The sequence below is a fragment of the Saccopteryx bilineata genome, chromosome 1 (assembly GCF_036850765.1).
Source record: "Saccopteryx bilineata isolate mSacBil1 chromosome 1, mSacBil1_pri_phased_curated, whole genome shotgun sequence".
Lineage (NCBI taxonomy): Eukaryota > Metazoa > Chordata > Mammalia > Chiroptera > Emballonuridae > Saccopteryx > Saccopteryx bilineata.
Window position 1 is genome coordinate 74,632,397 of NC_089490.1, and position 26,497 is coordinate 74,658,893.

The 26,497-nt window shown below is 33.7% G+C and overlaps 1 protein-coding gene across 1 annotated transcript in view; it reads right to left on the minus strand.

Moving 5' to 3' along the window:
- Window positions 1–26,497, minus strand: part of ASCC3 (activating signal cointegrator 1 complex subunit 3) — a 353,954-nt gene that overhangs the window by 139,346 nt on the left and 188,111 nt on the right. The window contains exons 15-25 of the mRNA XM_066254466.1: window positions 23,257–23,448; window positions 22,726–22,950; window positions 16,216–16,335; window positions 13,172–13,336; window positions 11,417–11,503; window positions 10,406–10,582; window positions 7,691–7,916; window positions 5,254–5,408; window positions 2,642–2,740; window positions 1,302–1,470; window positions 503–723 (exon numbers count right to left, since the gene is read on the minus strand). Coding sequence (XP_066110563.1) covers window positions 503–723; window positions 1,302–1,470; window positions 2,642–2,740; window positions 5,254–5,408; window positions 7,691–7,916; window positions 10,406–10,582; window positions 11,417–11,503; window positions 13,172–13,336; window positions 16,216–16,335; window positions 22,726–22,950; window positions 23,257–23,448 — 1,836 coding nt within the window. The remainder of the gene's footprint in view (window positions 1–502; window positions 724–1,301; window positions 1,471–2,641; window positions 2,741–5,253; window positions 5,409–7,690; window positions 7,917–10,405; window positions 10,583–11,416; window positions 11,504–13,171; window positions 13,337–16,215; window positions 16,336–22,725; window positions 22,951–23,256; window positions 23,449–26,497) is intronic.

Below are 26,497 nucleotides of genomic sequence, written 5' to 3' on the forward strand. Positions count from 1 at the left end.
ATTTCAAGAATACCTAAAATCAATATTTATTTCACTTGCCATGTATTTTACATTACAAAATGATATGGTCACTTGGATAAAAATGGAATAAAAGCTACCTCTATATTTCCTGTGTATAATCAAACTGTGTTTGTTAAAATATCCTTCATATCCCACGACTTTGAGGAATATGAAACATTATATATCTCATAAATATGGCTATTAATTTGGTATCTTACAATGAATATGCCAGTGAAGTTAGATATGTTATGATGAGGAAATGAATGTATACATTACAAATCAAACTAGAGGATTACAAAATTTAAGGTAAATATTCCTGGGCCAGTTATTCTAATACTAATGCCTGTACCCCTAAGTCCTCCTCCACCAACCAGAAAAATTTCCTAATACAGTTACAAAGCTACTCAATGAGTCCAGCCAGTATATTTAGAACTGGTTAGTATAGAGATTACAAAATGCCTTTTTCTAATTGAGTGTAAGCATGTGATTCTTTCAAACAGACCTTTGAAGTAGGGTACTGGTTGAAGACCCTGAAAATGGCTAATTCAGCTGCAACAGTCTTTCCCGATCCAGTAGGTGCTCCAAGTAGGACGTTGCAGTCTGTGTGATACAGTGTATGAAATATTTGTGTCTGCACAGGGTTAAAGTGGCTAAAGTTGTACAGCGCTTCATATGCCTCACACCCCAAAGCCGTGACTGGTAAAGGCTGAAGATCCAGTAATTCTGAAAAGAAGCAGCAGGTACTGTTACACAGTAACTGGAAAATATGCACAATACTAAATACTGTATCTTAGGAATAAATGAGAACAAACCTTAATACTTTAGAGGGAAAAAAAGGCTTAATATAAATTCTCATATAGTAGTTACAGTTTCTTTTCCCATTACCACATTAATAACATTTGACACATTGGACACTTTTCTGGGGGAGTTGCCCATAAGCCAACTACAATACCATATCCTTCTTTTCCAGTCAGGAGAGTAATTTGAGTGATGGATGTATAAAAATATGCATATTAGAGAACAAAACTAAATCTCAAATTTATAGAAAAATGGACATCATTCACAAACTTCAGTACTAGAATATTTACTATTAAACATTACTTTTGACCCTTTTGACAACTGACCACCAAACTAGAGTGGTCAAATGAACTATTGGTCTAGCCCTGGAAACTAAAATGAACTTGAATTATTATAAGTAGAATCTGATTCAAATTCAAACAACTTTAAAGCATAGACTCTTTTGAACATTAACTACAGCAATTTTAGAAAATCAATGATTCAAGTACTATTCAATATGTTACCTGTATGGGGAGGATGCCTTTCTGGTAGAATCAGATGCTGAAAGTTGATGATACATACAGCCTCAGCTCCTAACCATCTATCAGACACTGCTCTGATGTAGTACTGGGAAGGCAAAGGCTCAAAAATCGGGATTGTAAATACCAGCAGTTGAGCTTCTTTACTAATGACCTAATGTGAAATAAAGCCTAAAATAAACATGGATATTCAAATAGCGTACAGGTCTTATCAGTCTATTATTAGGACAACGGTATCTACAGCAAGATATACTAGAAATAAAGAAAATATCTTAGATTTCTACATAGCCGAGGTATTTAGGTACTACAGAAACTTCTAGCTAGTTTCCTTTTGAGAATACCTAGTATAATAGATGATAAAATGTGTTGACTCAATTTACATGATCTACATAGCATATCATCACATAGTAACAGGCTACCAATTTGACTTTTTATGAGAATTTCCCAAACTGTATTCATTCAATTACTTAATTGCATGATTTTTACTTAATTTTTAAAAAAATTTGATCACTTTCTTAAGTAGAAAAATGGAACCACTCGGCAAAATAGAAGGTAATTATGGACAAATACAATGAAAACAAAACATTGCTATGAAACTTCACTGCTGCTCCCCAGGCCTGAAACTTGCTTTCTCTTTGGTAAAAGGAGAAAGTATTAATGAAGCATCAAAGTTAGACATGCTAGCATCAAACTGAGTCTTTTTCTTGGGATTAATGGAGAAATTAAAAAGGATTCTACACGAGTTGATGACTGTTTTGTTAATTATATCTGAACAGTGAGAGTTGTGAGTCGTTAATTTGAAACAGCTTTTTGTACAGCAGTGATTAGATGAACCAATTTTAGAATCTCTAATTTTAGAATCTCTTTGGACTTGCCTTTTTGGACTTTTTCCCCCTCTCTTTTCTCCTATTTCTTTTGTCTCTTTATTTATTTAAATAAAGCTGTGTTCTGTGTTCAAAATTAAAAAAAATTCACAATGGGATTCAATACTATTTAGTGCAGTGTTTATGTGACACCTAAAAGTTATTATTATTTTTGATTTATTTAACTTATTTTTTATATTATTTATTCCACTCATTTGACATATTCCATTCCTCAATGAAGCCATGGTTTAAACCATAATAAAGGTTACAATTCAATTTCTCAAACTAAGATCATATTGAATATATTAATACTGCAAAATTTAATTACTATTTTCTTTTAAAATCACACAGAAACATAAAAACATATAGCTTTAATGACATTAGAAATTATAGGGGAATAGGTAAAAACAAATTATTAGTTTATATTTTCTATTTATTATTATATATTCTATACATATTTACCTGTTTTTTAAGAACTAGAAAATACTCTGAATGGTAAATATGATCATTTGTAGGATCTTCTACCCATATCCACCAGGGTTCTCCTACTGTTCCATGGACCTAGAAGAAAAATAGTATCTTAAGACTTGCATATTGTAAATCAATTACCAAATATATTGCTGTTTGCATACCTAACACCCATTGTTTTTTAACAGCTTTATTGATATATAATTTACATAACAAAGTTTACATTTAAAGTTTAGAGTTCAATGGTTTTAATACATTTACAAAGTTGTGCTACCATTCCTACAATCTAGTTTTAGATTATTTTCATCAACCTAAAAAGAAATCTGTATCCATTAGCAGTCACAACTCATCTTTCTCTATCTCCCCGCCTCCAATCCTTGTCAACCACAATTTACTTTCTTTTTCTATTGATCTGCCTATTCTGGACACTTCATAAAAATAAAATCATTTAATATGTATTGTATATGTGGTCTTTTGTGACGGGCTTCTTTCACTTACTACAATATCTTCAAGGTCATTCATATCATAGTGTACATCAGTACTTCATTTCTTTCATTAGACAAATAACATTCCATTGGGTATATACCATCCTTTGTGTATTCATTTCTCTTTATCTTTTTTCCCTAACAAAGCCCAGTCTTACTCAGTATTCATCTCTCTTTTCAAATGACTCTAGAGAAGGTGACTCCATTTCCTGGGATAATTTCAATTAGCATAAGCCAATCAGCTTATGGCTTCTCCCTGGAAACAGGTTGAGGTAAAGGACAGACACATGCCCAGCACTGGCCCAATCAGACTGAAGAAAAATCCACAGGCTGGCACAGTGGGGTGTTCCCCTCTCTCTTCACATGTGAACAAAGCATGAAAACATTTGGGAAGTGAGTAACAGTGCCACCAGGACAAAATAATATGAAGATCCTGAGCCCTGAATGATACGATTACACAGAAGACTGAACCATCTTCAGGGCCTATTCTTAACCTGTAGACCTTTTATTTTTATTGCAAAAGATAATATATTTTCTTGCTTAAGTCCGTTTGAGATAAGTTCTGTTTTTTATTCTTGCAACCAACAGCATTCTAACTAAGAGAGTTAACTATAACAACAATTAAGTACTCTTTCTTACTGATGAATTAAACTAAGTTCTAGAAGGCTTACTGTGGATACTGACAGTAGAAACTGCATAAAAAAATATGAAACCTTTAAGCTTTTCAAAAACACTCTATTAAATACAAAACTTGAAATATAAGTTTACGGCTAGTTATAATTTTATATTTAACATAAATTTTTGATAGAAATATTAAATATAATTTTATATCATATAGTCCTCATAGAATTTCTGTAAGATAATTATTATAAATATTGATAGATGAGAAAACTAGAGGGATTAAAAGCCATAGCACTTTAAGACCAATGGTAGATTTGGGTAAGAACTATGGTTGTATAATTTTAGAGCAGTTGCTAAATAAAATTTATTTATGTTAAAGATGTACTAATGTCAGGTAATGCAGAAAGTATTTACATATACTTAACAGGACCTTATTATCATGTAAAGTATTATTGCTATATCACTATTTCTCTTCCCCCACCGGCATCTTGAAAGAAAGATTTGTGTCTCATTTGTGTCTCTATAACTACTCTTCTGTATTCTCTGCATAGTAACTAGTACAGAACAGACCTTAAGAAATACTGATTGGGTAAGAAGAGAATCCAAAGTGGATGTTCACATATATAATAACCTCTAAGGTACTGAAGGAACAATGGAAGGGGTAAAACAGAACTAGTAATGTGATGGGAGCCAAGGAAGGACAGTTTCAAGATGAGCAAAGTACATTGCTGAATGTTCAAAAAAGTACAGAAAGCAACTAAGAAAAACCCATTTATTCTGGCAACCAGTCAGTCTTTAGTCATCACTGATTGAGGTAGTAGCCTCAGCAGGAAAACAGGTGACCAGGAGGCAATGTAGAATACTCTTTCTACAAGTCTAATGGTAAAGAAAAGAAGAGAATGATAATTTGAGAAACATCAGGATTTATAAGAGCTCTTTCTGCATGGAAAGTAATGAATTTTTAATAGGCTAAAAAGACAAAGTAGAGATGGCCAAAACAGATAACACAGAGAAAATGAAAGAAGACAGAATTAAGTAAAATCCCTATGGAGCTGACACCACAAACGATTGTTCAATGTAGAAATTTTAGGCTTCCTAGGTGTTCTAAAGAGGTCTTATTGGTTAACATATTAATATACCACGTTTTTCTTGAGGATCAGAGTATTACTGAAATGTTTTAAATCAGGCATCCCCAAACTATGGGCGCGGGCCACATGTGGCCCCCTGAGGCCATTTATATGGCCTCCACCGCACTTCAGGAAGGGGCACCTCTTTCATTGGTGGTCAGTGAGAGAAGCACTGTATGTGGCGGCCCTCCAACAGTCTGAGGGACAGTGAACTGGCCCCTGTGTAAAATGTTTGTGGACCCCTGTTTTAAATGAATCTTTAATATGTATTTTTGAGAAAATTTTCTGTACGCCCCAACTGTAAGGAGGTGTAGTTGAACCTGTGGCGGACACATTCTTGCTTAATATTGAGACAGGTATTTTCCACTTCTACCTGATCATTCCAAGAGAAATCAGCACAGACACTGAGCGTCACCCGGAGGACAGTCCGTGTGATGGGCTGAATGGATGCTTCCATTGTAACAGAAGGAATCTGATGAACACACTGTTTGACCTTCAGTCCAATATTCACATGATGCAGTATGTGACCTGTAAGGAAAACATCACATAGAAGAAATGTCTGGACAGAATAAAAGCAATATAATATGACTTGTAAAGGGGATTTCAGAGAAGGTGATTTTATTGCTTGTTTTATGATTTGCTATGTAGAATAGTTGACATTCTTGACCTGGAATGTTTGAACATTTTGTAATAGTTAACTTGAATTAGCAATTCATAGCTCTGAAAACCAGTATCAAGATTTCTTTAGCTATTAATAGGGTTCTTGAAATTACTGAGACTTAATAGTGTTTAAACTACTATAAACAGTTCCTCTTTTCTCCTAGTTAGTTTATGACACATTATAAAATATTTAGTATTTTTTGAAAACAGCCATTAATTTTTTCAAGGTTTATTTCAGAACTCTATACCCATGATGGGAAACGTTTTAATAATAAAACATAACTCATCCATCCATACCCATTTCCAAAAAACATAAAGATAAAATATTAAATATGGTCAATCTAGACAAAGTTAACTACGTTAACCACTTATACATATTTTCATAAATGATCAGATTCTAAAATAGACATGTATGAAAGTCCCAGGGTAGGGGAGTGGGGTATCATAAATAAATGTGACTTACTATAAATGTTTTCCTACTCTACTCCAAGCAACTAAGTGAATATATTAAATATATATATATTGAAATTTTATTTTGCAATTATACTTCAATATTATTTTGTATTAGTTTATAGTATCAATATTTCTTGTATTTCTTGGCTCGTCTTAATATAATGATTTAAAGCACATTTATGATTAAATCTAAATGCTTTATGTTCATCTAAATTTGAAACTAAAGTAAACTGTATTTTGATAAAATATTTACATGTTATCTCAACGTGAATAGTTAATATCATTAATTTCTCTCTATTTATATTAGAAGTAGTCTTCTTACTACATACGAAGTAACTATGTCAGCCTCCCTTCACACCTTTGGACCTTTTGCAGAGCAATTCTCTCTCAGACTTTTGTTCAGTCTGACTCCCTTCATGAATACTATCTACCCTATTTAGAATCAGAAATATTATCTAATCAATGTATTATATGTTTGTCCAATAAAACATTAAGGTACATGGAAATGTATGAATGAATAGTTTTTCAATATTATGTGAGAAAACCAGAAGGCCAAATCTGGCCCAATAATTCTGATCTGGCTTTAAACACTCTCTCTCTCTCTCTCTCTCTCTCTCTCTCTCTCTCTCACACACACACACACACACACACACACACACACACACGGTGGGGGAAAAGAAAGTTTATAATTGTGAGTATGCAAAACAGAGTTAACAGAGCTATTGTAATAATCATAACCTGCATGTCCTTTTCTTTTTCTTCTTTTTTTATTTTGTAACAGAGACAGAGAGAGGGACAGACAGGGACAGACAGACAGGAAGGGAGAGAGATGAGAAGCATCAATTCTTCGTTGCGGCACCTTAGTTGTTAATTGTCTGCTTTCTCATATGTACCTTCACGGGGAGGGGGAGGACTACAGCAGAGCGAGTGACCCCTTGCTCAAGTCAGAGACCTTGGGCTCAAGTCAGTGACCTTGGGCTCAAGCCAGCAACCTTTGGGCACAAGCCAGCAACCATAGGGCCCTGTCTATAATACCATTACGCTCAAGCTGGTGAGTCTGTGCTCAAACTGGTGAGCTCACACTTGGGGTTTTGAACCTGGGTCCTCCATGTCTCATTCCCATGCTCTATCCACTGTGCCACCACCTGGTCAAGCCTGCATGTCTTTTTCCATATGAACAACTGTAAACCTACTTTTGCCCCACCTTGTATGTGCGTGCATCATTTATTTAGAAACTCTGAAGAAACGTAAATTAATGTAAACATAATTTTTCCTATAATACAGCTGATATATATAACAAAAGACTTTGAAATGCATTAAATATTAAGAAATAAATTGAGGATAAATCTCATTGACTAATTCTCATCATTTATAACTGAGATTCTACTTTTAAAATACTCAACTTAAGGCTGTAATGATCTTAACTCCATTTTAACTGCTCTCTCAAGTGACATCAATAGAGTTGAAGGAATTGTCAGAATTTACAGAAATAAAAAATAAATTTAATAAGAATGATAAAGATTTATCTTTGACATCAATAGAGTTGAGGGAATTTTCAGAATTTAGATAAATAAAAAATTTAATAAGAAGGATAAGAATTTATCTTCAGTAATGTAAAAATTCATTCTTTTCTTTTAATTCTAGTAAAATATTTTACATGTACAGAATACATTAAAACATTTTTGCTTCCTTCTCACCTATTTCATCTTTCCTCATGTCTTTCAGCTTATCCACAGTAAGATTTTTTTCTTCCAGTCTGGTTAGAATGTGTGGTGGTAAGACTGAAAACTGTCTCAAAGGGCTAGCCCAACCCCAGAGCCTCTTGTCGATGACTTTACTGAGATTCAGGAGCCTGTAAGTCATGGCGGGCCAACGTTTCCTCAGAGCAATTTCAAAAAGAGCACGGACAATTCTAGCTGCATTCTGAGAAATAAAAGGGGGGGAGTTGGTGGTTAGGTAACATGTACTTTTACATCAGTCAGTAATTTCAAAATAAGCATATAAAGCTGCAACCTTTAATTGTGGGCAACATCTGTTTTCACATACATGTAATTATCTTCATTATTTCTATACAAGAATAATCACTTCTTTATATGTATGTGGAATTATCCTGTTTAACATTCAGAGGGTAGCTGTATTTATAAATTCTTAGGAAGCTTTATTCTACAACCCCTATCAAGTAATGAAGTAGAAAGAGACAAAAGGTATGCAACATATTTAGGGGACTGTTAACCTACTAAATTGAAATGGTTAAGTTTACAAGGCTATTTAGAGAAATAAGGAAGACTTTGGGATCTGGATAGGGAGAAATCAAGTAGTGAGAGAAGGGTAACAAGGAAATATTGACACCGATATTAATGTCTCTCTATAAAATGAGCAATATGTTAACTGCTTTATGTATATTATCTCATTTAATCTTTACAACAAATACATTCATTGGTCCTGATATTATGTTTTTATAGACGAAACTTGGTGCAGTTAATAATTTGATGAATGTCACACATATAGTTGGTGTCAGTGTATCTATTTAAAGCCAAGACTAAACAATTCCAAACTTAACTCCAAGATTTTAAATTCAGTAGTCTGAGAATAGCTTCATTTATACACATAGAAAGTTACAATGATTGAAGACTTTTTCACACCTCTACAGTTAGTTTCCATTTGTTTTGCCTTCTTCCCTCTTCCCTCTATCATTAACTTTGCTGATTGCTTTTTTGAAGACTTTTTAAAATTATCAACTTGGTGACACCTTATAATATCTAATGATATCTGTATTTGAAAATGAAGAATGTTAAATCTGGTCAGAATGACAAAAAGAGATGAAAAAGAGTAAAGATTTTAAATAGCAAACAGATGATCCGGCTTGAAATTATGATCATAAGAGTTATGGACTTTAGTTTTACATTTTGTATAAAATGTGTATTGTGTTTTGACAAATAGACAATTTTGTTTCAGTATTAGAAATTTAAGAACAAAAATGGTATTTAGAAGTATGAGGACAGTTCTGATCCTCATTAACAATGAGAGGTTGGCTCTTATTAGGTCCAGAGAATGATAAATAAAATGAGCATCTTGACTCTTAAAGTCTATCAAATAGGTTTTCCTAAATCTTCCCAGTTATTCCTGTGAAAAACTGCCAGGCTAATTTTCCCAGCTGTGTTTGAAAGTATGTAATTTTTATATTTGAGAACCCACAGTTGTTTCCTCAAAGTCAAAAGAAATGGAAGGAAAATTCCATGTGACAAGACACAAACCAGATATTTTATCTGGAATGATATAAATTGTATAGAAATAATGATCAAAGTCTCTGACATGTACATGTAGTTTAAGGAAGCTAAATCGTGGCTTCTTTATAAAACCATAGGAGGAAACTCGAGCCAAATATTTCTTTTAGGTGCTGCTAAAGTTTCAGAAATAGAGAACCATTTTACAGAGCTGAGAGTGTGCTTGTGAAACTACTGATGGCTTATACTTAAAATATAAATAAACTCAACAAAATTTAATCTAATGCATTCAAGGGTGATAAACCCATATCAGCTATTTAAGAAAAACTAGGGATGCTCTGAGATATATCCTTAATGTTCTGATATTGACTTTCTGGGCATGAATAATGAACAAACACTAAATATTATATTTTAAAGAAATTTGTATATCTGATAATATCTTCATAATCTTGAATCTAGCAGTAATATGGCCAGATTATTCTTCTAGGACCTAGTAAAGCTTTACATTTTAGTAAGTCATTAACTATTTCCATATAAAATCATTAGAAAATAGAAAATAAAGATATATTTTTTTCAGATAAACAAAAGAAGTTAGAAACAATGGTTCCTACAGAAGCTATAGGGTTTAGAGAATAGATATAACTTTGGCAGAAACATGTTATCTAAGATACAAAAAAGAAAATAAGTTTCCACAGCATTCACATTTACTTTATGTAATAAATGGAATCATTACCTTGTATCTTGGTTATATTGTTTAAGTTACTGCATTTCATCAAATTATTTACCAATATATCTCGGTTCATGGTTGTAAATATTTCATGTTTATAGTTATATTAAAGCACTACTGAGTATTCATAACTATTATAATTTAACACAAAATACTTTTTCTATATTAAGCCTTAGGAAAAAAAGTCACAAACATAGGATATGTAGAATAGTTTTTATATTTGAAATAAAAATAAAAATAGCAATATTAAAGAGCAAAACTAACCCAGGAATTTCATCCCCATTCCTGATCTAATTGTAAGATGGCATAAACGCTGTACAAATTAAACAAAACCAGTTCTAAGATAAAATAGTAGTTTGGTAGCATAATTTGGTCATAATGCAATCTATTCACAGTATAGCATACATTAATTCCTGAGTCTCTAAACAAGGGGGAAAATGGAAAGGGAGTAATACTCTCACCTGTGCAACATATGCAGAATCTGATATAAGGGAGAAACTGTCCATCTCGCCTCGGCTGATATAAGTTTGAAGTAGGATATTTATTTTCCCATAACTGTTCTCTACACCTCCAGGTGCTGAGAGTTCACAGAAATTGCTTAATAAGGCATCTAACTCCTCTATTTCCTCTTCTCTGACCTGGAAGAATCAACGTTTTTATAGGATTATTTGGGTTGATTTATTGAAATTTTTCATATTGAAATCAAACCATATTCATTGCATGTTTTAAAAAAGTTTCCATTTCTTTTCACTCAACACAGGTAGCTAATAACATACAATAAGAAATTATCCTGAGGCTGACACAACTACATTTTATTATTCATCACCAATATTAAAGTTGCCATTGACATATAAAAATTTGATATGCCACAAAAATTAAATCTTCTGACCTCACTATCCGTCAATTGATGAGATTTCATTTTTTATTTGACCAGAGTAAAGCCTCTGCCCAAATGGATTAAGGCAAACTTGAATTATCTTTAAATGCATTCATTACAGTCATATATTTTTATATGGTATAACACATTCATAGCTTAAAGCTGTGAAGTACTATGATTCAAAGTATTAAAGTTTTCACTGTTAATAAGATTAAATTATAATACAGGCACAGAAATATTCATATCTAAATTTGAATCATGCATGTCCTTCAGATTTTCTTTGGTGAACTTTACATTGCAAATAAACCAAAATCTACATACTGTACTATATTCTTTGATAGTTTCTTTATTGCAAAACCTACTTAAATTATATTTGATTTGCAATAGAGGACAAAGATTGATGTCAGGTATGACACAGTATCACAATTTAGGATAGTGGACACTGTTGATAAATGGAAGAACATTGCTGGTACTCCAAATGTGAAGTGCCATATGGCTTATATTGTATCAGGAATAACAATTACTTAGAAGCATTTAGAAATGAATGAATACATATATGTTATATGCTTTTGATTCAATCTTAAAGTAATCTTACCTTGATTTGATCAAATTCTTCAGCTTTGGAGACTATAGCAAGGATATCACTTTCTGTTTTGTGAGCATCAAAGAGTTCATTGAAGGTCTACCAAAGTAAGTGTTATATTTGATTAAAATAGAAGGTCCAGTAAAATATTTTAAATTAAAAACGTGACTATAAATCACACATTCTTAAAGAACATTTGAGTCCTAGACATTGCAGAGTTATGATGTCTGTGACATACTATTCCAAATCACTGCTTTACCAGATACTAAAATATATTTCTAGAATATAATTAAATAGAGAAGATCTTTCTTTAGAAGCAAAACGAGCAATAAAATCAGTTAACAAAACCTACATTAGATAGCTAAAAAAATGTTCAACATAACACTATCGTCTTGGCTTATTTTCAGCATGGGCATATGAAAACATACCATTCACCAAATTTAAGCTGATCATATAGCATATAAACTCAGAAAAGAATAAATAAAAATATGTAACCTGAAGATTATGGTGACAATACCACAATATTACTAGTGAAGTTATAAAATAATTCAGGAAACTGGGAAGAAACTGATCAGTAAATGACCATATAGAATAAAAACAAAGGTGAAGAAAGGCTATAGCGCCTGAGAGAGCTGTGAAGAGGCTTCAGATATACCATCGTTTGGTGCCAACACACTACCAGGTGAACTAATGAGAAAGGTCACTTAATGGACAAGATGCGTAGATGTGTGTAGGTGATGGAAGCAGTAGAGGGCTAAGGAAAATGTTTTGAGAAACCACCATATCACAGTGGTGAGGTAATGTATCTTAAAAGACTCCAAAGAAACCTAAAGTACTATACAAATGGTTTATTTGGGGAAAGGTGAGGAAAAGCTAGTAAGCACATGAAGGTGGTTCTGAAACCTGTTACATGCATAAGCACATGCTTTAAAATAAGTACAAAACATAGATTTCATATAGGGCTGGGTTTTTGTATTTCTGAAGAAATTTCACTTCAGTGATTTCTATTAACACTGGGATTTAAAAACAATTTTATATACAAAATAAAAATGAATAAGAAAAAAAATCTAACCTTTCTCTCTATAAGAAGAAGAAAAGGTAACAATTCATTTTAATCCATCCTCCTCTCTTCAAACTTAAGTCCTTCTCTCACAGTAATCACTGTTAAGTTTTCCTATATGTATGCGCATGCAAATACACACAAGTACACATAAAGACATGCATGTTCTCTTTCCAATGTAAATATCATAGTGGCACCTGGGCTTACGTAACACTGTTAAAAGGCAACAGGCAAAGCTACAAGTATGTAGTCAAAATTCTCTTTGAAAATCTCTTAAACTGCCCACGTGGTACAGGCAGGTTGACTGATAATTTTACTAGTTTTTCTAACTCTTCCTTAGTCAGTGTTTATCCATACCTATAATTAATTTTTAACTTTTTACTCAAGGATATCATTAAGGCCTCACTTCCCACTTAATATCATGCAGGCACTCCTTCCATAGGTCTCACCAACACGCTCAACTGTTTAGGCTTTGGTGTGTCTACTGCTTGGGATACACTCACTAAACAGGAGGTAAGGGGATCCTTAATATTTAAAGTCTTACTTTTTTTCTTGTCTTTCCTGAGTGTGTTATTGAATTCATGTTACAAGCATTTTGTTCTATTAACAGCTTTTGTTCTTTTGTATTAATCCTATATTTTGACATCTAGAAAGTATTTGTATCTAATAGTAAACGCATTATTGTATTTGTTCCACTCAGTTAATACCTCAATGGTGTTGTATTTAATATAGTAGTGGCTGGCTGTTCTACCCAAATCAGTAGAGGAAAAATATCCAGTTCGCTCCTCAAAACGAATCATCCTAGCTTTGTCTAGTTTTCGTCCAACCTCAATGACCAACTGTTCCCGATGCTTTGCTAACAATGGGTCAATCTACAAGAAAAAAAATAAATAAACACTTTAATATTTCTTTAAATATTCATCACTTTTCTTTACTCTGTTACATACACCTACTAATGAAAGTTAAAATTTTTGTTAATATTTTAGTTACAATTTTTATTACAATTTTTAAAGAGGTACATATTTATAAATTTAGGACATAACTATAAAATATTTTATTCTATTAAATTAATCAAATAAACCAAAATTTATTTGGTTTGAATAAAATGAAGCTATAAAATTCATTAAAATTATCATTCTGCATATTATCTTCAGAAAGTAATATTATATAATCTAAAATTCTCACGGTCTCATAACCTTTAAGATTATAAAGATTAGAAATCAGCTATAAGAAAAATATCATTGTCTTCTCCCTCCCACACTAAAATAAACAGATTTTAGATTATGATAACGCGTTCTTACTTTATCAGTATTTGGAGAAACGATAGTGAGAATGCTTTCCTCTGTCATAGTGAAAGTATTCAAAAATAAATGCACATGTTATCTTTTCAAAAGTATGGTTTTAGTGTTCTAGCACTTTTCACAACAGCTGATGGAAAATATCATTTTCCCTTATAATAATAAAACAAAGAGTAAAATAAAGTAACAATAAATTTTGAACAGGTTTGAAACTATTATATCAGATATTTTCTAAGAAAAAAGAACATTTAGTAACAAATATTCTTGCTATGTGATGTGTGTGTGTGAATGAATGTATGTACACACACATGAGCATGCGCCAGGTCCTAAAGATCACTCTCTGGTCATGAGCAATAAAATAGAATATAACATTTAAATTTCTAAAAAATCAGAAAAATGAGGCAAATGAAAATGAACTGAATAGGAAAAGAAGATAGAGTCAAGAATCTTATTAGCAAATATAAATATTTGCTACAAGTGATACAAAGTATGTATCAGGTTCATCTTATAAAAACATTTTATTAATCACATATTTCTAAGCCATTATAAATACTTTACACTGCATTATCTGTATTAGTTCACAGGAGTATAGTGGTTACAAATTCATATTGAGTAAGAAAATGAAAACATAAGTTTAAAAAAATAGAAAGGTAAGATCCTCTGAACTGTGAAGGTCGTAAAACAATGTATCTCAGAAGAAAAAGATTCACTTCCTTGTACTAGAAAATTACACAAAAATGATTTCTGATATTAACTTTGTACTTAAAAATCAACTGATGTCTTTTTTATCTTGTGCACAGAATTTGGATGGCACAACCCATGAAAATACATGTTGTGTTTTGTTTTCTTTTACCCCTTCAGTATATTTTCATAGTGCCATTGACTATGGTATTTTCACAAAGCCCGTATTTGTAAAGAAAATAGCTAGTCATATTCTTCAAAATTTTAAGGTTTACAGGTTACAGTGCATCTACATTTTATAACTGAGGAAATCATCTGTAAAAGAAGATATGCATTTGAAAAATAGCATATATTTTAACTGAGAAGAAAGGTAGTTAAATCCCAATTACAGTACACCTAAGTATAAAAACTTAAATGACTTCAGATTAGCAGCTTCAGAATTAGTGGTTACTGGTATTTTTCTTATTTTTTTTCCTCCTAAGTCTTAGGTTTTAATTTCTCCATGATCACACTTGCTGTAGAGTAAAAGGAAAACAATATAAACAAAAATAAGAATGGCAACTGGTTTGATAACACAACAGAATACATAAATAAAATAAAGTTATTAGCTACTGCATGAAAACTGTAATTCTAAGTTAAATTCAGCTTCTTTGCTAATTCTGAATTAACACTAGTAAAGACCCATATGACGACGGTAAAATAATGTTTTCATTAGACAACAACTGGATTCTATCTGCAATTAGGAAGCATTTACAGTGTATAGAGCAGAGTTCTGAAGAAAAGACCAGGTCTCACAGAATCTGTAAGCCATGTGGACCACACAACTCATAGAATAGCTGCTACCACACGCATCTCATTCTCAGTCTATGTGTACAGATCTGGTCCCAGCCTCCAAACTATTAAGATATTCATCAATGCTTTCTTTAAATTTAGGAATAAGGGCTTTGAAGGACTTGATAAGAGGACAAATTTCATATAACATAAGCCTATTTTTAAAAGTGGTCCATAAGTTACCTCATGTCTGGAGTATTCCAAAAACTAGATTTACCTTACTTTTTAAAAAAATCACAGAAAAATATATAAGCCAGTCAGAAAGACAAGTACCATATGATTTGACTCATATGTGGAATCTAATAAAATGAATTAAAGCAAAATAGTGACAGACTCATAGATAGAAAGCATGATGACTGCTGTTGGGAGGATTAGCATGCTGGGTGGGGGAGAGTGAAGGGATTGAGCAAAGAAGAAAAAACTCAGAAACACTGACCACAGTATGGTGACTGCAGGGGGGATGGGAGGACGTGGAGGAGGGTACAGTGGGGATAAATGGTGATGGACAGAGTCTTGACTTGGAGTGGGGCATACACATTACAGTGTACAGGGATGTGTTGTGGAAGTGTGCACTTGAAACCTGTATAATTTTGTTAACCAGTGTCATTCCAATAAGGGCAATAAAAAGGAAAAAAAAAAACACAGCAAAATATTCATATCAAGTGGAAATATATCTAAATAATAAATGATGACAATGTAAAGATTAGCTTATTGGTGTCGGTGGGAAAAGAGACACAGTAAGTCAAGTAAAATAATTGCATGGGGCAGATATAATTTTCCTTAGTATTTTCTAAAAATGATTAAAGCTCTTTGTTTTTCTTCCAGCTATGTAACTCTTTTCAGATGAGGCAGAAGGAGCAAATATTTATCCTCATACCATGAAAGGATTACAGAACTAAAAAGAAGGTTTGATTTCATTTTTTTTTAAATCAGTTTTCTACCTGATAAGCTTTGTGACTGATGCCATATACTAATGGATTTGCTCTCATCCGTACATAAAGATAAGTGTAACTTATCCACTTCACTGCTTCTTCCACATTAGTAACTGTTCCCAGAGCAATCTGCAAATCAGAAATATAACAAAAGTTAAACTAATCCTTCAAAGTTGAATATAAACAGTATATCAAAAATGACTTAGTCAAAAGTTAAGTTTTGAAAATACATCATTATGCTGTAATTAAAAGCTATAGCATGATTACTGGGCATAACACTTCTCCAATTAATTAAAATCAGTCCTGCCTCATTTAATTGGGAACAGTACATTAGAAATGCTCTTTTCCAAAACTAAACTTACTCAATAGTATGGCATTTGAATATTTTTCTGTAAGTGGAGTTTTTGTTATTCATTTTTCTTCTTGCATCCTTTTTCTATTGGTTTCATTTTATATAATCACACCACTGAAATTTTAAATGCAAATGTACCACAATCAAAACAATATAACATTGCTAATTCTATCCTTCATTATTGTGATTTTGTGTTGGCATTACCAAAACAAGAGGGCACATTAGCTTTTACCTCTAAACACATCCATTTGTAGAATGCCTAGTATAAATATACAATATAAATACAAGGGAAAATACAATCACTTCTACTATAACCATGCAGATTTTATTGGGGTTTATATATATTAATATACTTACACTTAAAATCATATAAGAATAAAAATGGTTTAAAATTTTTATTGATAAACTTAAAACAATCTAAGAAAAAAGTAGATATTTATACATTTGAATTATAATCATTTGGTAATTCTTTAGATTATATTGAAAAAGAAATACAAAATTAATATAGCACTTTATTACACATGTAGTAATTTAATAAAACCAAAAGTTAATTTAAAAACGCAATAGCACATAATATCTGTATAATAAAGAGAACAAAATTGTTAGAAAATGATCTTAACGCAGAATGACATGAAAAGTTTTGTTAAAAATACATTTCCTTAGCTATCTTTAGTTAGTTGAAGAAAGTCTACAGTAATATATCAATATCATTATAAAATTATATTATACTATGCCACTGAATAGAGAAATGGCCCAAAGTAATAATAATAATAAGGCAGATACTGACTATTTACTTTTAAATTTACACTAAGTTAAAATAAGTCAGGCACAGAAAGATAAATAGTGTATGATCTCACTTATACGCAGAATTTAAAAACATAACATTCATGGAAACAGAGAATGGAATGGTGGTTGCCAGGGATTGGGGATGGGGAAAATGGGGAGATTGTCAAAGTATAAAAATTTTTAGTTTTAAAAGAATAAGTTCTGTGGATCTAATGTGCAGCATGATGCTATGGTTAGTCTGTACTGTATATTTGAAAGTTGCTATGAAAGCAGAGCTTTAATGTTCTCATCATAACAACAAAATGGTTATTATGTGAAGTGAAGGATGTGTTTGTTTACTAACTGCTGTGGTAAAACTTTCAAAATATATACATGTATCAATTTATCAAACTGAACACTTTAAACTTAGATAATGTCATGTCAATTACATCTTCATAAAGCTAGAAAAAATATACTTTCAGTAGCATATTTATAAATGATTCAACCATCCACAATAGAAGCAAATATATACATTTTTCTAAAACATGAACTGAACGATTTCCCATGAAATAAAGAGTAACAAAAACTAAAATTTAGCCAATGAAGGAGTTGCACACTTCCTAAATACATACTTTCAAGTAAGACAGTTAAATATTTTCTAGTCTGCTTAGATAAAGGAAACTACTTTAGTAGGGTCCTTCATTTGTGATTCTATTATTTGACGGCCAAAATTTTGTTAATTCCCTCATAACCTATCACTATTTTAAAATACTACCATGCAACTTCTAAGGATAGAAAATTTTGTAAAAATAATTCTGTTATTTTCAAAATCAGACTGAATAAATTAACATGAACAATTATCTGTTGCCCCTAATGATAAGATTAAAAAGAAAGGAGGAGGCAGGTATCCAAGATTGGTTCAAGTATCACAAGTCTTCCACATGTTCATCAAAAACAAAAAGACTATTCAGAAAAAGGAATGGAAATTTATGATAGTGCATCATATTTTGAGATTAATCCTAGAGTGCCACCTAGTGACAAAAATTAAAATTTACCTGTAAATTTTGCTGTCACCTAGTGGCTATTTAGTATAGGAGCCTTTTATTATATAAATGAGTATTGTTCAGTATTTCTTTGAAATTTAACCATTCACCTCAATAATTATATAGTAAGCCAGTACAAGACTATATCACATAAAGCACAATGGATATGATAATAAATAGAGCATGGTTCAAGGTCTCAAAAAGTTCCCTAATCTTGTAGATAAGACACATATAACTAATTAAGATGACATATATGAAACCATCACTATTATGTCTAGCACATAATATGTATTTAAGAATTCTTTAAAAGAGGTAAAAAAATCTACCCCAAATTTGGGAACTTAGAAGACTCAAAGTTATCACTTTATACCTAACTTACCTATTTAAACGTAAGTCTTTAAACTTAATTGCTTACTTGTATATTTAATTGGTTGAAATCATATAAAAACTAAAGCAAATATAATCATCATGAGTATATGTATACATAAAATCTCTTACTGCATAAAAACCATTTATGCTACCATTCATTTATATTATTTATTCAACTAAAATGTGAGCGCTGGCAGTAGTATTAGCAGAGCTGAATATAAAGGGACTAACCGCTAATGATGATACAATCTTTTACTGAATACCAACTTGGCACAGGCATTTGTAAAATTTTCACAACGATCCATTATCCCTATTTTAGAAACAGTAAAATTAGGACTTTGTAGCTGAAGTGAGTAGAGTAAGATTTGTGTTGGAGAGTAATCAGAGCCAGACAGGGACAGTTGGGCAGACTGTGGAGGTGCCCTTAAATCCATGTCCAGCAAGACAGATGGGACTCAATATAAAGAATGTATAAATAGATATATAGAAAGGGTAACATATTTTAATTTTTATTTATTTATTTTTTTTTTACAGAGACAGAGAGTGAGTCAGAGAGAGGGATAGACAGGGACACACAGACAGAAATGGAGAGAGATGAGAAGCATCAATCATTAGTTTTTCATTGCGCGTTGCAACACCTTAGTTGTTCATTGATTGCTTTCTCATATATGCCTTGACCGCGGGCCCTCAGCAGACCGAGTAACCTCTTGCTCGAGCCAGTGACCTTGGGTCCAACTGGTGAGCTTTGCTCAAACCAGATGAGCCCTCGCTCAAGCTGGTGACCTCGGGGTCTCGAACCTGGGTCTTCCACATCCCAAGTCCGATGCTCTATCCACTGCGCCACCGCTCAGTCAAGCTCTGATGAATAAATTTTAAGCCCCAAACTGACTTTAGCTTTTCTCTCAGCACAAAATTAAGTAGCTTTATAGAGGGCTGCGATTAATGACTTTTGGTATTAGCATTAGAGAGTCCAGCCCTATTAGGGATCAATCAACAAAGATGCCTCATAAAATATTTGCATTAAATATAATACTTTCTCTAGTTCTTCTAAACTAGTGGTTAGAATTGATATTCATGTTATCAAAGATATTAGTAGAAACAACACGACTAATCCAACATGACCTTTATGCTGCTCACTGCCCCTGTATAGTCCTGCAAAGATTGCAGGACTCTAAAGACTTAAAAATCCATTACCTTCAGGACACAGCACACATTCCTTTTATAAACTAATTTCACACTTGATTTCCACAGATTACCAAATTTAATTTCACACTCAAAATACAATTTATGGAAGTTTGCTTCCTTAAGGAGAAATTTTACTTTAATTGGGAAATAGTCTAGTAGACCAAAATATGAGAAAGAAACTTTATACATTAAAAAATAGCTTTACTGGCCCTGGCCGGTTGGCTCAGTGGTAGAGCGTCAGCCTGGCATGCAGAAGTCCCAGGTTCGATTCCCGGCCAGGGCACACAGGAGAAGCGCCCATTTGCTTCTCCACTCCTCCCCCTCCTCTCCTTCCTCTCTGTCTCTCTCTTCCCCTCCCACAGCGAGGCTCCAATGGAGCAGAGATGGCCCCGGAGCTGGGGATGGCTCCTTGGCCTCTGCCCCAGGCCCTGGAGTGGCTCTGGTCGCAAAGGAGCGATGCCCCGGAGGGGCAGAGCATCACCCCCTGGTGGGCAGAGCATCGCCCCCTGGTGGGCATGCCGGGTGGATCCTGGTCGGGCACATGCGGGAGTCTGTCTCTCCCCGTTTCCAGCTTCAGAAAAATACAAAAAAAAAAAAAAAAAAATATAGCTATACTTCACTATATTACCCCAAAATTTAAAGGTATATATATATTTTATTATTTGAATACCATTTATGGCATTACGTGGAATTAATGGTTACAGTTGACATTTCTGAAAATGAGATACTTAACAAGTACTTTATGAGTATGAGGTGATTCTATGGACTACAATTTTTAATTTCTCAGGACTTGACTAAATAGTTTCACTAATGGCACTTAATAGTTCCTAAGAAAAAGAGTTCCTTGAGGATACGAGCAGTATTTTACTCACCTTGTGTCTTCTGCATAATAACATCACCACCTTGTGCTTACTTTACCACCTTATAAAAAGCTATTGAGAACAGTATTTTAACTTTATGAAGATATAGTCTTCCTTGATATGCTTTTCTAGAAAATTTTCAAAAAATAACCTTGATTTTTATTGTAAGTCAGAGAAATTATGACCATCAATTTGGAAAATGTTTATTCCTGGTCTCAGAAGACGGCAAATGGTAGGTATTAATATAGAGAAAAGTATTCACCTTTAGCTTACTATATTTAATATAGCAGACATGTAGACTATAATGAAAAGACTATGTTTGGAGCTACACAGTCCTGAGTTTAAATACCACTTCCAAAAATTAGTAACTGAATGACCTCTGGGTCAGTTATATATCTCTCTGAGGACAACCCTATCCACTTGGCAGGAATATTGAGAGGGTGGTAGAATATACAAAAAACACACAATGGAATCTCAGGCACTTAGCAGGTCCTCAGTTACCTGCCTCCATTACTATCTTTGTACATTAGACTTTTCCACCACAGACACTGTTGACCCAAGACCAAAGACCTACTTATTTAACCCATGCAATCATAGTAGGTAATGAGGATTGAGATTGAGCTATATTATTTTCTTTGGAGGCAAAATTTACTTCCTAATCTTTTCCATTTTCTTCTAATTATACTACTAGAAACTAGCATCTTTCATGACTTTTTCTAACTTGCAACCAGATCTTCCAACCAAGATACTCCAAACCTTATCTATCTTTCTGGTCCCAGTCAAGTTTTACCACCCTCATGAGCAAAGCCTCTCCTGACGCCTGTGGCCCAGAATACTTTGTCTTTCTACAGAACTTATTACTTCCCAACATACTGCACTGTGGGTATTGGGGGGAGGGGCTGGATCTTTTTCTCCCCTTTGCACTATATGCTCCTTAACAGAGGGGGCTGCAGAGTGAGTATGTTTTTCATCCTCTAAAAAGACTTACAAATAACATCAATAGAATGTAAGTGAAATTTCTATATGGTGTTTAAGAAGTAACTGGTATAGGACCTGTACACTACAAGTAATATTTGATAGTAAATATTTCATTTATTCATCTTTAATATTTATATCCCTCCTACTTTCAAAAATTATTTGAGTCATCTTTAAAAGTAAAAAAAGAGAAGTAGGAAAGGGTTGAATGCTAGAGTAATAATTTAAAATGTCATGAAAACAGTAAACTGCATTTGAATGGCTGACATCTAAACTCTTAAAATTAAGAATGCTTATTTACTAGGCTCCCAGGGTCTGCTATTTAAACCTTAATGCAGTACACATGTACACATATGAAATAAATTCTAATAGCTGAGCAATCATATTTTGCATAACCAAGTTAATCAAATGATCTGATGAAAGAGCTTAATAAACCTTGTAACACCTTAAAAGAAACTTCATAAAAGCCCTGGCTGGATGGCTTGATGGTTAGAGCATTGTCTGGAAGCACAGAGCAAAGGTTGCCAGTTTGGTACCTGGTCAGGGCACATACAGGAAAAGATAAATGTTCCTGTTTGTTTCTCTCTCTTTCCCTTCTCTCTCTCAAATCAATAAATAAAAATAAATACTTCATGAAAACCTTGTAAAGGTATAATACAAATATAGTAGTTGTAATTATTTTCCCCTTGATTTGCACAGCTTTAGATTTTTGCCCTATAAAAAAAATCTTGTAATGTAAAAGTATATAGTCTTTTAGAAATGAGTTCTTATCAGTTATCATTTGCATTCTGTACCACTCAACTAATCTATAATATTGCCATTCATTTCATTGTGTTTTAAGACTGTATAATGGTATAAGCTATTGTCCTAAATATTTCAAAATAGCAACCAACTCAACCTTCATTTTACTTAGTCATTCTTGCAGCTAATGATTCTTTGCCAACCTTTACCTCATTACCTCTTATCTTACCTCTGCATTTAGGTTATCTGCAAGGCTTTCCAGAAACTGACTCTCAATTGGGTTTTGTTGAGTGAGCAAAGTGAGGTAATGGCTGAGTTTATCATGTGTTGTTATGATGATTCCTTCCCCAAATCTGTCAAATTGTGGTCTTCCAGCTCGACCAAATATCTGCATGACATCTAATATGCCAAGGTCAACAAAGGAGCCTCTTTTTGCAGCATATATCTGTGTTCCCTAGATGAGGAAAAGTTAATAAAAATTTACATAAACACACACAAATATAATCCTGATGAGCTGAGTACTGAAATAGGCAAATACGGCAAGATCTCAAAAGTGTACTTTAATCCTTTCATCATCTGTGATAGAGTTAAATTTCCACAATATAGACTAGATTCTTTTGAAGAAAGTAATTCTGACCTTATATAAATAACTTTCAAAGCCAGTGAAGCAGCTAAATCACAATATTTTTCTAAATAAATTAATCTACAGGTTTGTTCTAAGATACCACAAATACATGTGCAAAGGCAGGCAAGCTCTTACCTTAATAATAACAGCATGGGCTGGAAGATTGACACCCCAGGCTAATGTGGCTGTACAAACTAGGACTTTGATATGCCCATTGGAAAACAAGTTTTCAACCAAATTTCTGTCTTGCCGAAGCATTCCTGCATGATGAATACTGAAACCATCTGGGAATAATTCTCGTACTTGCTTATTTCTTGACTTTTGCACCTAGAGTAGATATAAACAAAACACAGAAGTTTTTAGCATATGAAAGTTATTGTTTTTTAGCTTTCCTGTTGAATGAGTTTATCAAAAAGCATAAAATTATTTTTAAGCATCTTAAGGTCTTAAGTATTAGTATATAATGCTTTATACAAAATTATTAAAATTATATTTCATCTATTTAAAAAAGTATGTAATCCTGAACATGACACAACATCTAAAAGAAAGTTAAAAGCAAGTATCTTTTTCATGTGGGTGTCCTGTTCTTGCAGTCAATATTACCTATTCCCTATCCTTCTAAAACTCTGTTAAAGTAAGCATAAATCTCAGTGGCTTCCATCTCACTCAGAGCAGAGGCCAGAGCCCTTACAATGCAAAGCCCTACAGAAACCATTCTCATCCACTAACCACACCTAGCCAGGCACAAGGACCAACTTTTTCCTTATGTCCCCTTTCTGACCAATTGACACTTCCTCAGGGTGATACTATTCCAGACCCAGTGCTTTGGAAGCCTTTCCCCCTCTTACTGAGATGCCCCACGGTTTCAAACAGGATGAATTCTTTCTCACAGCACTGACAGTAAACCTACTGTGTTCACCCACAGTTGTGTTCCTGGCGACCTTTCATGGGAGGGCATGGGCACTTGTCATAGCTCAACTTTATATCTACCTTGAATATACTAACTTCACTTCTGGTGTCTGTTCTTTAATCTATTCTGAGCTCAGATGTGGGATCTGGTCCACTTCTCTGCAGTCTGTATAAGTGGTAAAGCAGATATTAAAAAATTCACTGAAGGCTCACTATAAAATGGAAGAATATTTTTCTGCAAAATTAAAGACTTTAGATTAACATAAGTGTTGATACAGTCAAAGCTTCTTTTTAGGTATCACATCCTGTGTTTATTTGCTATTGCTCTGAAATTTTCATTATAAACATTTCAATAGCTTCTTTTGAAACAGTTTTCCATACTTTTATGTCAGCAAGGAGTGAGATTTCAGGGATCTGGGGTTCCAGTGCAGACTGTCACACTGATTATCTGTAAGGTCACTTAAAAATGTAAATTTATACTTTAATAAAAATTAAATAAGAAAATAATCCAAGAAAAATAGAACTCCATGAAACCTACTTCCAATATAAAATGTATGGCAGTACATTAACATCCCGCCATCTAGTGGCCAGCCAAGTAAATAACAACGTACACATTTGAGACTAAGTTTGGGATTCTATTTTACACAACAGAGCCTCAAGCAAAAATACACATATACACAAAAAGACTATCTTCTTAATGTTTCAAGAGGATTATTATTCTTATTTCGTTTTTGTGCAGACTGGTCTTCCTCTTAGAGATATTATACATACCCTTTATGATTTAATTACATCTGGAACATATTACCACAACCTTTGTCTTTTCAGTCATGAGTTACTGTGATTGTCAACCTCATGAGTATGTGATGATTTGGGATAAAGTCTGTTGTGGAGTATCTGCTAGGATATAACAGAGCTACTTCATGGCCAAGGATAGGGAGAGAAGAAACATTTCACCTATTCCATTTATTCTCTACTATTCATGAATGAACACTCAGAGCTAAGAGGAAACAAAAAAAACATTGTTGGATGACATGTTTTATACAAATCATACTGCTGGCCTGCTATTTGTTTCAGGTGAATCGTGGTCTGTGGACTCCTGCACTGGGGTATCCTGATATGTTTGTTATAAATGCAGATTCCTCCATCAAACTCCAGTTGAGGTAGGTCTTAGCTGGTGACACCAATGACACAGTAACAAGTTAAGAGCAGGAAACATGTAAATATGTGAAGAGCATTCTTATAAGGTAATAGGCAGCTCATGGAGTACTGACATAGTGCCTGTCTAGGTGGGTTCAACCAGTTTGTTCTCTGTGAAAAACAAGAGGCAGCAAGAGTAACTTCTCTTTGACACTATTCTTGCTAATATTCTGTGCACTGCTCTTTTTACTGGTTCATTAGAGACCTGAAGTGACAAAGATCTTAAAATAGACTCTAAGAGTATTATTAACTTTCTTTGAATTTGAATCTGCAATTTGTGATCTGCCTTAGAGCAGCGGTCTTCAATAGTCTATAGCAGGCGTCCCCAAACTACGGCCGGCCCACGGACCGCATGCGGCCCCCTGAGGCCATTTATCCGGCCCCCTGCCACATTTCCTGAAGGGGCACCTCTTTCACTGGTGGTCAGTGAGAGGAGCACTGTATGTGGCAGTCCTCCAAAGGTCTGAGGGATAGTGAACTGGTCCCCTGTGTAAAAAGTTTGGGGACCTCTGGTCTATAGTCATTGTATATAATTTCCATACAACAGTAGAGTTGTTAACTCTTTCATGAACTGGCACAAAATTTCTGGCAGCTGAAAACCACTGCCTTGTCCTGGCCAGTTAGTTCAGTGGTAGAGAGTCGTCCTGGAGTGTGGATGTCCCAGGTTAGATTTCCGGTCAGGGCACAAAGGAGAAGCAACCATCTGCTTCTCCACCCTTCCCCCTCTTCCTTCTAGCTCTTCTCCTCTTGCAGCCATGGCTCAATTGGAGCAAGCTGGCCCCAGATGATGAGGATGGCTTCATGGCCTCACCTTAGGCACTAAAATATCTCAGTCACTGAGCAACAGAGCAAGCCCCAGATGGGCAGAGCCCCTAATGGGCATGCTGGTGGATCCTGGTCGGGGTGCATGCGGGAGTCTGTCTCTGCCTTCCCGCTTCCCACTTAAGAAAAAGAAAGAGAGAGAGAAAAAAGAAAACCACTGTTCTAGATCACAGTACAAATGAACCAGAAATCTTGAGAATGAGGACCTAGGATGTATAGTGTTGGAAATCTTACTTTTAAAAAAATTATCATACAGTAAATTTATTTTTCTACTTTTGGTGTACAGTTATATGAATTTCAACATATGTTCAATTTTGTGTAAACACTATCATATCAGGATACAAAACAGTGCCTTCTGAATAAGTCCTTCATATAAATCCTACCTACCTACAATCCCTGGCAACCATTGATCTCTCTAGACCTACAGTTTTCTTACTTCAAGAATGCT